The sequence below is a fragment of the Lycorma delicatula genome, chromosome 3, assembly GCF_047948215.1.
Source record: "Lycorma delicatula isolate Av1 chromosome 3, ASM4794821v1, whole genome shotgun sequence".
Classification (NCBI taxonomy): Eukaryota; Metazoa; Arthropoda; class Insecta; order Hemiptera; family Fulgoridae; genus Lycorma; species Lycorma delicatula.
In genome coordinates this window covers 199,219,321-199,235,685 of record NC_134457.1, presented here as the reverse complement: position 1 = coordinate 199,235,685, position 16,365 = coordinate 199,219,321, and the positions used below count along the sequence as shown (strand labels likewise).

The 16,365-nt window shown below is 31.8% G+C and overlaps 1 protein-coding gene across 2 annotated transcripts in view; it reads right to left on the bottom strand.

The window, feature by feature from the left end:
- The window catches only part of tamo (PUB and ZnF_RBZ domain-containing protein tamozhennic), a 32,156-nt gene extending 18,020 nt beyond the window's left edge, over positions 1-14,136 (bottom strand). For both annotated transcript variants that reach the window (XM_075361347.1, XM_075361348.1), the window contains exons 1-2: positions 14,015-14,136; positions 12,057-12,196 (exon numbers count right to left, since the gene is read on the bottom strand). In XM_075361347.1, coding sequence (XP_075217462.1) covers positions 12,057-12,183 — 127 coding nt within the window. In that variant the 5' untranslated portion in view covers positions 12,184-12,196; positions 14,015-14,136. The remainder of the gene's footprint in view (positions 1-12,056; positions 12,197-14,014) is intronic.
- Between the last annotated feature and the right edge of the window lie 2,229 nt (positions 14,137-16,365).

The window sequence follows — 16,365 nt, the reverse complement described above, 5'->3', positions numbered from 1 at the left end:
GAAGCATCAACAACTGCACAGACGAATGTGATTCAGAAAATAAAATCAAGAAAATATTCTCACGAATAGTTAACTTTGTTTTTTTTTTGTTTAACTTCCAGGACCCACGACTGGGTACTGCTTCAGAGGATGAAATGAATGATTTGTAGTATGCGTGAAAATGCCATGCCTGACCAGGATTTGAACCTGGAACCTACGGATGAAAGGCCAAGATGCTACCACTCACGCCACAGAAGCCGGCTAAATTTTGAGTTTACCAGTACTTAAGTAAATGATAAAGAAAGCCCCCTGTGTGTTATTTGCTCAAAAACATTGGCAGCAGACAACATGAAACCTAATACACTTAAGCAACATTTGGAAACGCTTCATAGTGAGTATGTTAATAAACCGCGAGAATTCTTTGAATTAAAAATAATATCATATGAAAAGCAAACATAATTTTTAAAAAAGTTTTGCTTGTGAATAAAAAAGCTTTATTTGCCTCTTACAAAGTTTCATGTAATATAGCCAGAAGTAAAAAGCCTCATCACACCATTGGTGAAGAGCTTATTTTGCCAGCTTCAATTAATTGTAGAAACTATTATTGGAAATAATTTTGCCAAACAACTGCAGTCCATACTTCTAACAAATGATACTGTTTCCTGTGGAATTGGTGATATAGCTGAAGATATACAGCATCAGCTTTTAGGGAAAGTGCATAATAAATTATTTCCAAGTCAGCTTGATGAAGCAACAAATAGCAATAAAGATGCTGATTTCATTGCTCATGTTCGATTTTGTGATGGTATGGCAGCAGCAGTAGAACTACTTTTCTGCAAACCAATAGTACGCAAAGCAACAGCACTCGCATTATTTGCTATCTTAAATGATTTTATAAACAAGGCAAACATAGAGTAGAAAAATTTCATCAAAATATGCACAGATGGTGCTCATTCAATGTCTGGAAGATTCCAAAGTGTATAAGCACTTATGAAATAAAAATCTTCGCAGTGTGTCTGGACATATTGCATGATCCACAGAGTAGCTGTGACTTCCAAAGAAATGAGTCCTGGTCTGAATATTGTTTTAACAACAGTTGTAACCATAGTAAATTATATAAAAATGAGACCCCTAAAATCAAAAATCTTTTCTGCACTTTGTAAAGACATGGGTGCAGCAATTCAGCGTTACTGTTTTTTGTGGGGCAAGATGGTTATCACATTGGCAATTTTTGCAACTTGTTTATGAATTAATAGATGAAATTACCATTTCTCTATTAGGCGAAAACTGACCAGAAGCCGAGAAGTTTCGATATGGTTTATTTGTGATGGAATTGAGCTACTTGGTTGACATATTCAAGAAAATAAAAACCTTGAATCTTCAACACCAAGGAGCAAATACACATACACATACGTTGTATGTGATACCAGTGATAAAGTTAATGCTTTTTGTAGAAAATTGGAGTTGTGGAGTAGAAATTTAAAGCAACAAAGCCTTGAAATGTTTTTTTCAATGAATATGTTAAATGTGGATGAATATGTTAAAACTTACAAGGCTGAAGAACAACATGTGAAAGTTTCTTTTGTAACCATTGAAAATCATTAGGCTGGCAAAGAATTTTAAAGTATTTTCTTGCTGACAACAATTTGATAGCAAGTTATGAGTGGATTAGGGATCCATTTCAAAATACTCCCGAAGGGCTCTCAATTGCCAAAGAAGAAATCTTTTCATAGACTTCACATCAAGTGGTGAAATCAAAAGACAATTTAATAATAAATCACTCTTTGAATTTTGGGAGATGATGAGTTTTCTACACTGAAAACAAGAGCATTTCGTATACTAGCATCATTTTCAACATCCTACCTTTGCAAAACCAGATTTTCTGCTGTAGCTGCTTTGAAGAAAAAATATAGATCTCAGTTAAATATAGAAAAAGAACTCAGAGTGTCTATTTCTAATATTAAACCTTCCTTCAAAAAACTTTACTCTGCAAGAAAGCCCCAAGGGAGTCATTAATAACGATTAAATGCAATGTGCAGTACTGATAGAATCCTATTTATAAGTGTATTATATCAGTGTAAATGTGTATTTTATTATTTATTATGTCAGAATGTATATTGTTTTGCTTTCCTTTCAGTAAATTAATAAACTTTTTTAATAATATTTTCTTTCAGATATACTTGCAACCACCATTAGTGTTATCACGTCCCCTACGGGGATGTGCCCCATAGGTTAAGAAACACTATGTTTCTTTTTATAGGAACCAAGAATTAGAAAGACTCAATTTATTACTAGGAGAAAAATTCAGTTTAAAAATAAATAAGAGTAAAATAAACGTAACAGAAAGGAGGATAATGAGGAGTTATCTGTTAAGACAGAGAAACATAACGTGCCACAAGTAGAAAAATCTTGGTATTAGGTAGTAAAATTTCAAAGGGTGGACAAATTAAGCAAGATATAAATTGTAGACTGGCACACACAAACAGAGTTTTACACAAGAAATACGTGTGCTAGTAATTACAATTAAAAAGAAATTCTTCATATTTGAAATTTTATGAAACATAGAGGAGAAGATAAAATTGTGGTGGAATCTTATTATGAGATGACCTTGGTTTTAAGAGAAAAAAGTTTACCTAATTTACAAAAGGTAAAAACTGGAGGATGACAAAGATTGGTATATATAAGAGATAACTGAGGATGTAGGAGATTAATGAATATGTCAAGAATACCATCAAACCAGTCACGTAACTTATGACTCAAAATAAAAAAAATAGAAATTATATTCTTATTTGGTGACCACTGTTCTGTTCAACAAGAGATTGCAAATCACTATTACAAATAGCAGCTGAAGAGTAAACACTTATCTTCTGCCTCATTTAAAATCCTATGATGTGTATCAATGAACATGCTACATTTCTTCCACCTTTATCAGTCATAATATTTTTATTTAAGCTATCATATTTGTCAAACATCCAAAGTGTTTATTTCTAATAACTGTAAACAATTTTTCTTTGCTAAAAAGTCTTAAAAACAAAAAAAAAATTAACTTGCTCTTATGGAAGGTAGAATGGACTAAGAACTACAGCTTAAGCATTGTAAACTTACTAGTACTTAGTAAATTCCCTTAAGTTGTTTTTAAATATTGAAAGATATAAAATCAACTACTGGCCATATAACTCCTGTTTTGATTCTAAAATAAAAAATATGTTTCTACATATTACAATTTTACACTAACTTGAAAGCTAGGTAAGAATTAGATAAAAGAAGAATATTTAAAGCAACAATATATTTATTTAAAATTTGTATTGACCATATATGTATAGTGGTTAACCTGTCATCACAAATCAGTTGTTTAACAGCTGATTTTCAAAGTCGAAGGTTCTGAATTTCAAATTCTAGTAAAAGTTAGTTGCTATTCTATGGATTTGAATACTAGACAGTGGATACTGGTGTACTTTGTGGTTGTGGTTCAATTATTCTGCCTCAGGAATGGTCAGCCTGAGTCTGTACAAGACTACACTTCCCTTTCATATCATTATCTCATTGGGCTGTTCAGGGGAGGAGGTTGCTTATTCTTCACTAGTTGAATAAATTGCAACACACACATAAAGAAAAAAAAGTAATAACAAAACACTGTAAATTATAAGTAGACTAACAGAAGATTAGATTACATAAAATCAAGACAAAAAACTAAAACAAAAGAAATTACTTATTACAATATGCTAGGCCTATTTTAAAAAATAAGTACAGATTGTGAATGACTGCCATAGGTGTCATTTCACATATGCATACCACTTTCCTCCTATTTTATCAAATCACCAATGCAATCATGAAAACAAAAAAAAAAGTTAACATTTAGTTCTGACCATTTAAAAAAAATTAGGTGGATCAATGAGCCCAACAACTGTGAAATACGGCCTGTTATCTATTTAATGAAAAAAAGGGAAACCAGGTAAAATTAATTCCCAGATACATGAAATGACTAAGTAGCAGAAGAATAAGAAAATGAGCCAGTCAGTTGAAGGATGAAAATATACATAATCCTGTGCACATCTGTCTTTAGTTACTAAAAAATTGGCATGTCCAGTCAGCACAAAACTTCATGAATTTCAACTAACAGTTCACAATTTTATCACCTGCTGCAATACGCAAACAAACATGCAGCATGGTTAGTTGCAGCACAATGTTGCTTCTCAACATGTTTGGCCAGGCACTTTTGAATTTAGGAACTCATCATTTGGCTGTGAATAAACTGATCAAACTCCATTTATTGGGCACTGTATAGTGCCAAGTGATATTCATTTGTTTCTACGACTAAAAAAGTTTGTTTTTTGGTTTTCAGCTCCACAATTTTTTATAACAAAAAAAGTTGTGCAGAACTGGTAATTTTCATACACAGTTTTGTTCTATGGATAGAGTACAAAAACTTTGATCATTTTTAACTTCATTATTCTGAAATGGTGAAAAATTATTCTGAAAATTATGCAGAAAAATACATAAACGTATGATTGATCAGATAAAATATACACTTTAAAAAGCAATTCTTTTTTTATTACTACAATCTAATGATTCATTCTTACAGCTGAAATAATAAAAGTTGGCTGGTAATGATGTATAAATTGCCAGCAAATGTCTGCCTCAACCAAGGTGAAATAATAAGTAAATTATAAAACATCAAACTAAATTAAATGATATGTCATATCTCACTCATCTGATCACTCAGTTACTTTTGGTAACTCATTAGTCAACATTTTCAGTGCAAAACTTGCATTACTGTGCAAAACTTCTAAAACTGCAAAATTTAATTTTTATGTTAAATCAACCATTACACAGCCTTAGCTATTCTTTTTTGCACTTCCTTGAATTAAATATTATATAAATTAAATATTTAATTCCTTAGATTTTAAATCATTAATAGTAAATAAATAGAATAATAAATGAAAGGAGTCAGAATTAATCAGCATTTTTAAAAGTTTTACTAATTCTTTGTAATTAAATTATACAATGCAAAAGTAAATAAATATATAAGTATAGATGCAATGCTGAGGAAGAATCTATAATTGACTTTTAATCTATCAACCAAGTTCCTCTAACACAAGTTTCAAAGCCATCAATTACTACATTTGCACTGGGTAAGCTTGAACTGTGGCTAACTTCTCCCATGTCATCTTACATCTCTTCTTCATCAAGCCCTTCCATACCTGTATCATCTCCATTCAGAGCTTGAAAAATATATATATAAGCTCATTGGGATGTCATGGGGTAACACAAACTAGATATAGTACCCACAGTTGTTTGTTTTCATCAGCACTGTCTTTAAGAATCCAACTCCTATAGTGATAATACAACTTAATAAAAGGATGGTGAAGATCACATTCCTTGCAGAACCTTTTAAGAGCTTTGGTTTTATTGAAGGACAAAAATAATTATATGAAACATCTAAAAATCCTTTCGCAACAAAATTGTATGTTTACTGTCAGATAGAGGCTCAGGCTATCAAGCATTTTCCCTTACTACTTACAAGGTGGTGCACGAAATGATACAACATTTGTTTTGGCAATAATTGTTTAGGTTAATAATCAGAAATGTGTTTTATGTTGGCAGAAGTGACAGCAGTTCATTAATATAAGTTTCTTCTCTTTCCGAGTGGACTGTTTGTATATCGTTCCAAGATAGCTGACAAAGGAGGACTGACTGTTTAACAGTAAAGGCTGTTATTTTTTAATGAAACAAAAAAATATGGTGCTTACAGAAAAACGGTTTCATACACATTTTCAGACTCAGTTATCGCCCTCATTTAAAACAGTAGACTTTACATAACATTTAATAGCGACAGTTCAGTATTTGAGAGTAAGCACTAACGGCTTTCCAATGTTCGTTCTCCACAAAATGTTGAAGCTGTCAGAGCAACGTTGCCAAAAAGCCCGAGCAAATCAAGAAAAGGAGCACCACAACTTGGGATTTCTAGGTGATCTGTGCAGCAAATTTTTAAAACTGATTTGCATTTGTATCTGTTTCCTAAATTAACGGTTGACAACAAACATCAAAGAATGGCATTCACTGAACAAGCTGTGAACAGAGACGTATTGTTCAATAATGTTTGGTTTTCAGATGAGGCACATTTTCACCAAGACAGGGTTAATAAATAAAATGTGTGTTTTTGGGCTTCTGAAAATCCACAAGTGCTTCATGAAACAGTGCAGTGCACTGAAAGAATTATGTTACGGGTTGCTATCTAAAGTCATGGGGTAATGGGGTCATTCTTTTTTTAACAGATGGTGAATAGTGGACATTATTATTTTTTTAACAGATGGTGAACAGTGGTAACAGCGGATGGTAAAACACGCCGTGTAATAATTTTGTTCCTCAGCTTCTTGCAAAAAAGTTTCAATTAGAAAACGAGTGGTTTGTGCAGGATGGAGCCAGACCACACACAGCTACTGTTGTTTCAGACTTTTGCATGAAACGTTTAATGCAAATGTCATTTCAAACCGATTTCCTAATCATTTTGCATGTGGACAGAACTGGCCCCCAAACAGTCCTGATTTGAATACATATGATTATTTTCTTTGGGTATTTCTAAAGGAAAAGATTTTCCCTAAACATCCTCATACAGTGATGGAACTGCGAGTGCTGATCATCAAGGCGTGCAATGAGATAACTGAGGATGTGTGGTGTTGAGTTATTAAAAACACAGGAGTTCGTTTTGAAGAAGTTGCTAGACGTGATGGTAGTCATATTGACCACCATCACATCATTTGATAAACAGAACATAATTTCCAGTTATATAGTAAATACATTATATTTTACTTTTCTATATTGTGATTCAAATAAATATTCTTTAACAAAAAACCATATGTTGGATCATTTCATGCACCAATCTGTATAAGGTCATGTGCTGTTTGCTTACTTTTCACTGGTGGTGAGAGAAAGCAGTTTGTTAAGGATTAAAATATATGACTTTTTGGTGTTGTACAGCAAGTTTCACCTTTGCCTTTGATAACATACAATAATACCAACCTACTGGACATGATGTGTCCATCAAATTATTTCTGTATCATCTAGAAGCTCTGGTTCACCAGGTTTAACACAGGTGACATGTACAGACTGTCAATCAGCAAGTCATGGTGTTCCATACAAGTGTTTCTGCAAGTACCTTCTAACCAAACTCAAAGTTAGATTTTCCAAATCATTTACGATACGTCCTTGATCAAGAGCCAGAATGATCATGAGACAGAATAAGTCCAGCCAATTTATAGCTTAATAGTGCCATTCTATGCTTAACTGTGTTAAATGCACTTTGTCCTGAAGCATTTGAAGTAATCAACAAACCAACCAAAAGATATCACCTTCTGATATTGTAGATTCTTATATGGCCTTCCATGTATGGTTATCACGCCATACATGGCGTGATAATAACCACGCCAGTCAGCTAGGGAGGCTTGACTGAACCATTTTCAACTTTAACTACTGACAGAAACTCACTAATATTAATATCCAAAGATTTGAGAAAGTGTATTGATAGTTGATGAACAGTCCTTCCTACTTCTGATTTCAATAAATGTAGGTCCAGCCCATGAATTTCAGAAGTCACTGGATCAATTTTAAATCGACATAAATAGAAAGTATGAATTTATCTTGAAGAGGCAATGAAATGCTGTATTCCATATGAATAAGTTAGATCACTTGCATATTTGCCTCTGAGAAGCCTACAAGGACCTGAGCTTTGTCATCTTGATAAAGATAGGGTATTGGTGCTGATCCAAGGATTGAGGTAAGATTTTCCAGTTAACACACAGATGTAGCAAAGTAGCTGCTGCCTACGTGACTACGGTGGTCATCCATCTGTACACAGAAGTTTAAAAAAGACAGTTGAAAAGGGTCTTCAGCCCTCTATCGTAGTTTTATCTTGGGAATAGACAAAATCACACTATAGTAGTTATCGAATTAATTTTACTCAATTTAGTTGTTTTAGTAAGTTCAAAATTTTTATACCACAAAGTGATTCTATTCTTTACCTAGTATTTGCTGCACTCCCAAAAATAGCAAATCTACAACAGCTTTTAATAACAAAGGTTGATTCTGTTCTATGATAAGAATTCCACTAATTTCAGTAATTGTTTTTTATGTAAAGGCTTTCGCTGCATACTTCTGAAGCTTTCTTCTCTCTCTTTCTCTCTCTCTCTATCATATTAATAAGACGGTCATTCAAGTATAATTCGGAATTTGTTTACAGAACTCTATTGATATTAGATAAAATTACAAATTATGTACTTTCTTCAAATTAAATAAATTTTCTCCACCATAAGAGTAGCTTTCTCATCCCATCAAAAAAACAAGATGGCTGCCCCAAAAACCAACTGCACACATAATGTTTGACTGCATCATTGTTTTCGAATCTTTGCTCTCCTAAAGCTTCTTTCAACAAACCAAACATGTGAAAATCAAATGTGATAAGTCTGGACTGTAGGATGGGCTTTGAAGAAGTATTCAATGTATTTTAACAGTTTATTGCAAGTCTGAGCTACTGTATATGGCCTTGCATTGTTATGGAGGAGGACGCTGCAAGCTGGTTGCCAACAGTGTTGCTATAAGCACTCCTGACATCATCCAATAACTGGCAATAGTATGCCGCATTTACCGTCCTTCATTTGTGAACAAAATCAATTGGTAGCAACAAAACTGCCAGAAGTTTTCCAGATAACAAGCACTTCTTGCCTTGATCAATGTCCCCTTGCCACTTTTCCTCACTTCATACTTGTTCTCTACTTTCTGGTATCTAGTGATGGACCCCTATTTGGTTGCAGGTCATAACACAGTCCAAAAATGCCTCTCCTTTCTCTAAGATTCAGAAGCTGCTGACAAATGTCTTTCCAGACATTTCTCTGTGCCTCAGTGAAAAGATGTGGAACCCAGCTCCCCGAAACTTTGCTTCATCCAAGGGTCTGACAACACTGTATGCACACCCAACACTTATGCCCATCTCTGATGCATTTTCAGTGACCATTATGCTGATGGCACCTCCTGATCAGATATTCTGCTACTGACGTAGGAACATGACCTACGGGTGTGGCTGGCTGGTTGCTATCCTCCATATATATCCAACTAACTACTCGCAGCGTTTCATCACATTCATTTCTTTTCCTTAGTCTGCACGACAAAATTTCATTTTATATTTGAATGACCCTCATATTCAGCATTTTGCTTCATTCTTTTAAGACTTTTTTTTAATTGTACATGAAGATTACAAACTTTTTTCTCAGCCTCACTGTATGTAAATGTATCTAACATCACACAGGACTAATTTAAGAATGGAGATTTTTTTTAAGAATGAAGATTTTTCTTCAAACTCTCTAGTGTAGATTTTACTCATATGATATTTTCTGACAACACAAGTTTATCTTCAAGTTTAGATTTAACCAGTAGCTCAATTTTTTTCTCTGTACTCTCTAAATGGATTGAAATACAAAGTACAGCTTTGTCAGGTCCGGAAAATAATTTTTTTAGATAGTGGAAGCAACCTGAAATATGAATACAAAAGTTTAATAAATGGAAATACATATGATAGATTTTAATAAAACACACTTCTTAAGATTTGTCATTTGAAATATTAAGTTCTAGAATACAAAACATGGCTGAAGGATCTGCCCAGTATTTCTCCAAAAATATTTATTATAGATAATATTTATTATATTTAGTATTTTTAAGTCAATCACCGTTTTCATGAAATTTATATAAATCATTTGTTTAAAATTAGGGCGAAAATTGTTAAATAATTTCTTTTACTGATGATACTGCATTTATAATTGACAACAATTAAGGAGACTTAGTTTTTAAAACTGCAGAAAGTAGTACTTGAACATTTTGAATGAATTTCTGGCAATCGCCTCCCATAGCTTAAACTTTAATAAAAAACTTTTAACTTTTTTGATAATGGAACTGGTCAACCTGAAGCTAATATTAAAAGACTAAAATTGTTCATTTCAACAAGGGCAGTTTGGTGGTTGTACAACATTGTCTGAAAGCAAAGTAAAAATATTAGGTATTCACATATTTCCTAGATAATAACTTGAGCTATCAAATATACTGATTTTACATCAATTTGTTATTGATCTGATATCAATGTCAAGCTGCACTGACTTATTATTCCCAGTCGCACGTTTAGTTAGTTCTCATGTCACATTTATAGATCTGAGGACACTTATGAATTCAATAAACAGCATAGAAATTTTAAACAATGAATGCATTTTCTTTGCATTGTTACCACAGGCTGCTGTGCTTCCTATTGGTGAGCAAATGCCAGCCGTTAAAATGTCAACAGGAGTTACTACACCTACGTGCCTCCACATATGCTGTTCCCACAAAGTCAGTTGACTGCCCAACACCCCCACCACAATGGCGCTGCAGCCCCTTTGAAATTTTGGTTAGATTTAACCATAGAGGCAGCTTTATAAGCAACAGTCTGTTGATGCGAGAGCATTCACTCTCAGACCACCACAGGGAGATGACCAAGAAGAAGAAGTCCTCTGGCTGGCCCAACATGAGATCTAGGGTGGATGCCGACATACCTGCTGGGGCAACAGGCCTGACTGGCCCAGTACAAAGCCTGCTAGTGCCAGGAGGTGAGGTAAAGATGAAATTGGGTGAGCATCAGGAAGAACTGCCTCGGTTGCGCCTGCACAAGACGACTGATGCCAAACATTGCAGGGCTCTGGGGGCTAGTACTACAGTGGACGCTGTACTAGGGACCCAATTGCCACTGAGGGGAAGCTCAGTCTGATTCCACTTGATGAGTCACAATTTGCTGCCTGCAACCTCTCCAGCCAAGCTGACATTGCCAGAGACCAGCAAGTGAACTCAACAACCCTTCTTAGGGCTACCTCATCAAACACACAAATGACCATTTTCAGGGTCACACTACAAAAATCCCAAACATCGCTTTTCAGGGCTACCTGGAATCAGCTTATATCATGACTACATCATATCACTATTTTATATGTCTATTATAATCTCAATAAAACTAAGAGCTTACCTTAATAATACAGTTCAGAATTGATTTCATTTTTGTCATTTTCTGCTATTCTATGTCCACTCTCATTAGACCAACGTCTTGAGCTCCTTAAAACTTTGCATCATTTAAAAACCTACCAAACTATTTCTCTAGGGCATTTCTAATAATTCAGACTTTACAGCTACAGTGATGAGAAGCAATATGTGCCATCACAAATGGGTGTTTGATTTAAAGATTAAGTTTGAGTGCATAACATTACAACTCTCTTTCTCTGTTGACCTCTGGAACCACCGTAATGTATTACTTCAGAGGATGATATGTATGAATAGTATGATATATAATAATAGTATATATATATATAATAGTATGTATGATATGGATGATATGTATGAAGTGCAGTCTTGTACAGTCTCAGGTCAACTATTACTGAGATATGTGGTTAACTGAAACCCAACCACCAAAGAACACCGGTACCCATGATCTAGTATTCAAATCCATATAAAAGTAACTGTACTAGGATTTGAACCTTAGAGCTCTCGACTTTGAAATCAGCTGATTTGCGATGACGAATTCACCACTAGATCAACGTGGTGATTAATACTAGATAAAGTTACCAGTGCAGATATTTCAATTCCAGATTATCATAAAATATCAGCTAAAGTAGCAGAGGTCAGTGAATAATTTGCTTGTTTAACATTTAATTTTGAAAAATTAGACTTTGGATATGCATATGAAATCATCTAAGTATAGAAACAGAAAGGTTTAATGCCCACAACAGACTACATAACTGAGTTCTAAAACAATATGAAGTAATATAGAATGTAACTAATTAAGTATTATAATTTAATTTCACTTAAAAAATACACTGAGGGAGGATAATCCTGCAATCATGTCTGCACAATAAAAGTGTGTAGTGTTACGAGCTTGATTTATAATTGCCCAATTTATAATCACTCTCTGAAAACCAACTGTGCTGCAGCTGGTAGTCTACAGTAATGCAGTCATATTAGTAATAATAATAAAAGATGTATGTTCTAACAACAATAAAAGATTAATCATTACATACCTTCTAATCTCTTTTTTTCATCTAGCTTCCTTGGGCTTTCATCTGCTTCTAAATAAGTTAGATGTAATTGGGCAATATGTAACCATAATTCTTCCAGTCTATCTCGCAGCAAGCAACCAGCCGCCATAGTTAGTAATTAACTAAAATTAATTAAGTTTTAATGTAACATAATAGCTAGTAATTATGTTTTATGTTATGATTTAAAAATAATCTAAATGCTTAATCTTACATCAAACAAGTAACTTTTGGGAATCAAACTAAAAACAAGGGCATACAAACTTACAGTATGAAAATTAGGATATTATTACATAAAAGTACTTCATGAAAATCTCTCCCTACGTATAAATGTATGTGTATATACACAAATCATTACTTTGATTTTGTCCATGATGTTGGAAACAATAATGTTAAATCACTGATAAAGGTGTTCCATATATAGAGGTCACAAATCGTTATTAACACAGTTAAACTTCCATTTAAAAAAATCTTGTTCAGTTTATTTATAAATTTTTCATTTAAAAATTTGTTGTTACTACTTATAATACAATCATAAAATTATAAGGTAATGAATGAATTATATACTATACTGATTAAATCATCAATGACGTTTTAGCACAGTTTACATATAATAAATTATATTTATATTTAGAAGAATTAATTATATTATAGAAATATTTAGAAGATATTGGATTAATTTATCAGGACATGGATTTCTTACGTTTATATTTCTTGAGAACGGCTTTTTTTCATATTATCAAAAGTTTTTGTAAGCCCCATTGTAATGTAACTAACTTACATGCTGAAATTAAATTATAATAAATATAACCTGTCAATTATTTATTACATGATATATGATAATGTATAATAGGAAGAACAAAAAAGTTGTCTAATGTCTAAAAAGAGAAAAATCATGATATGTTAAATAAGTAGATAATTTTTAAAACATAAGGTACTGTTTTGGCAATTTGTAGATTTAGCTTTCTGTGGAAATAAAAATTACTGACGCACAATAAAATTAATTTCATTGTTGAAACTTTTTCAAACAAAATTTATTGTTCAAGATCAATTTACAACAATTCACCAATTTAACCACCAGCTAAAAAATAAATTTAGAAGGCTAAATGTTTATGCTAAAAGGAACATTTTTAAGAGTATTTTTTTACATCTTAATATTTAAAATATCTTGCAATTTTAATCAAAATTTGTTTACTTTTGATACAATTATATCAGTACTAATTATTGATACAAAATATAAACAAATTACCAATTACCTTAAGTATGATGTATTATGTCTGGGTAAAGAGTAATGATTAAATTAATAATGTTATATGTTAGGTATACAAATTTCATCAGTAAGATTTTGAGAAATTTAATTTAAAAAATATAAACAAAATATAGATTAATTAACCTACCCAATTATAATGTATACAGACTGAAAATTAAATTAATATAATTTGTAAAAAAAATCACCCAAGAAAAACACACAGCACAATAATTATTTCTAAAATTAGTACACCCAGGGTCTACAGGCTGATATATAAATAATTAATTCAGATTCAAACTTAGCAGTAATATTATAGCCTTAATCACAATGTCATATGATATCTTTTATAACATAATTACTAAAGGAATTTCGTTTCAAATGATATGAAATAAAATGTAAGAAAACACAATGAACATCGAAAATAGAAATAGTAACGACGTCAATGTTATTCAATACCATCACTTACATTAAATATATCTCAAAAGTAAGCTTATATCAAAAAAATATTAACTGCTATATTATATCAAAATTAAAAATGTACGTACATCTATTTCAAAGATAGAGGTGAAAAATAAAAGGAACTAACACTTTACACGTACATACGTTCCCCGAAAATTTGTCTAAATTAAAATTAAGAATGTTAATTAACTTAAATGACAAGTTTTCATTTATTAATGTTTGTTCTTTCACTTACCTCTAACATATAACCTCGTGTTAAGAATATTCTTAATTTTATAAACAGAACACAAAAGTTTTAGTATTATAACACTTTTACCAGTTAAAAAATACATAACCTCGACTTAATTTTGTTTTTCGATTTTTATCGGAATGCGATTTTCATCAGTAAGTATCGATATTAAATAGCTATCGATTTTATTTCCGAACTACAATTTGTGTGGAGAAACGATCGATATAAACCAATTCACATCTTTTTTGGTGTACCAAATCCAACAAACTATTAAATGGGGATGGTAATAAATAAAAAAAATTTTTTTTAATAATCACCTTATTACAAAAACGTAGAAAAATTATTTTTAAAGCAAGTTATAAAACTATAATAGTCAATACCAACATTATCAAACTTTTGAATACTCTTAAGTTGAATATTGAAGTAATAAATTTTATTCAATACAAAATTGTTTATAAATCAGTCACACATATGAAATCATGCCAGCAATTATCTAGTAAGTTCATTTACAAATTTAACAATTTTTGACACAACTTCAAATTTTCTACTACAATAATTATTAAAAACTGTACACTGTTAAAACAAATTGTAGTATTTAATAACTTCAAAATGTTTTCAATCATGTTCTCATTCTAATGTCATCGTTTAAAGTTTTTTTGAGTATTACATTCAGTACTCTGAATGTGGTGAAATAAATAGTGTGTTGTATTTCAATTGTTTCTTTATTTAATATAGCCTGGTTATGTTTATATATTTAAAAAATTTAAGATGTAGTTTCTTTTGTATATTTATAATATATCAATAATATCAGGTGATTCCCAGAATGAGCACACCGATTCAAGTCAGTGAAAATGGTTCAAAGTGATGAAACCATTTTTAAGTTAATAAAATTTTGTTTCATTGTTTCAAAGGTGATAGTTTCATCACTGACTGTTACGAACAAAAACATAAATTTTCTACAATAACTTGAAAATGTTTAGTGCAGTATTTTCAAAATTAGATTGCGTTGTACAGACATTTATAATGCTTAATACAAATTCAAAAGTAATGTCGTTTATAAATACATTTTTTGTTAAGTGGTTAACAAATATTATACAAAAATATATACATCAGATATGTTTTTTATTTATTGTAATTAGCCATTCAGTTTTAATTTGCATCCATTATAAATAAAATACATCAAATAATGTAACATGATTCTTTATTGTAATTGATGCAGCAGATTAGACAGCATTTACAAAGTGAACATGATTGTTCTTTATCTATCATAAAAACGTGTACATTATTTAATAAAAATACTGTTAGGAATTTTTTCTAGGAAAATAAGGAATATTTTAATGCATTATTTCACAGATCCACTGTGACTAACTTGTAACTGTTATTAAGAGCAATATTGATAAATCTTTTCTTTATCGATGACTATATCTAACTGAATTGCTAATAAAGATTAATTCAGATTTCAAATTACAAAAGGTTATACCATTATAAAGAAATTAGCATATAATACAAATTAAAAAAATATATATATACATATACACAAACGGTTAGGAACATTGAAAATGTACATTTTCTGTTCCCATTTTGAAAAAATGTACAACGGTAAACTATTATCGTTCCTTGACTTCTTTTATTAAAAAAAAAGCAAGCTGAAAATAGTCATTTGTTATTTTGTGTAATGTATTTTTACAAAGCAATGTTCTCCTGATTTGTATAAATCACTGACATATATATTGATTATAAGACTTATTTTTTCAAGTTCTCTTATATCTTCATAGATTCTTTAAGCTAGACATACAAGGGTCATTCAAATATAAACTGAAATTTTGCTGTGTGGACTGAGGATGGGCAGTGAATGTAATGGGTTGCTACAGTAGTTAGTTAGATATGTGTGGAGGGGAGCAACCGGCCAGCCATGCCCGTAGGTCATATTCCCATGTTAGTATCAGAAGTACCATTGTTCAATGCACAATGAATTGTAATCCAATTTCTTCCAAATAAATATGTCAAAAACTCTGAAATTTTAACTCACAGTTTGGTGATGCTACCCAGTCAAAAACTCAAGTGTCTTATTGGGTAAAAAATCTTGAGGCTACGATACAATGGAGAACAAAAGTCACAGACGAATGTCAATGATGACAACATTCAGACCACTCATGATCTTGTGGAATGTGACTGCTACTGAAATTGTTTCAGAAGTGGACATAAAAGTTAGGAGTGGGCATACAATGTTGTCAGATACTCTTCTTGGGTTGTACAAGTCTTCTTACTGAGGCACAGAGAAATGTCTGGAAAGACATCTGTCAGCTGGCTTCTAAATTGCTTTGAGAAAGGAGAGGCATTCTTGGATGGTATTATGA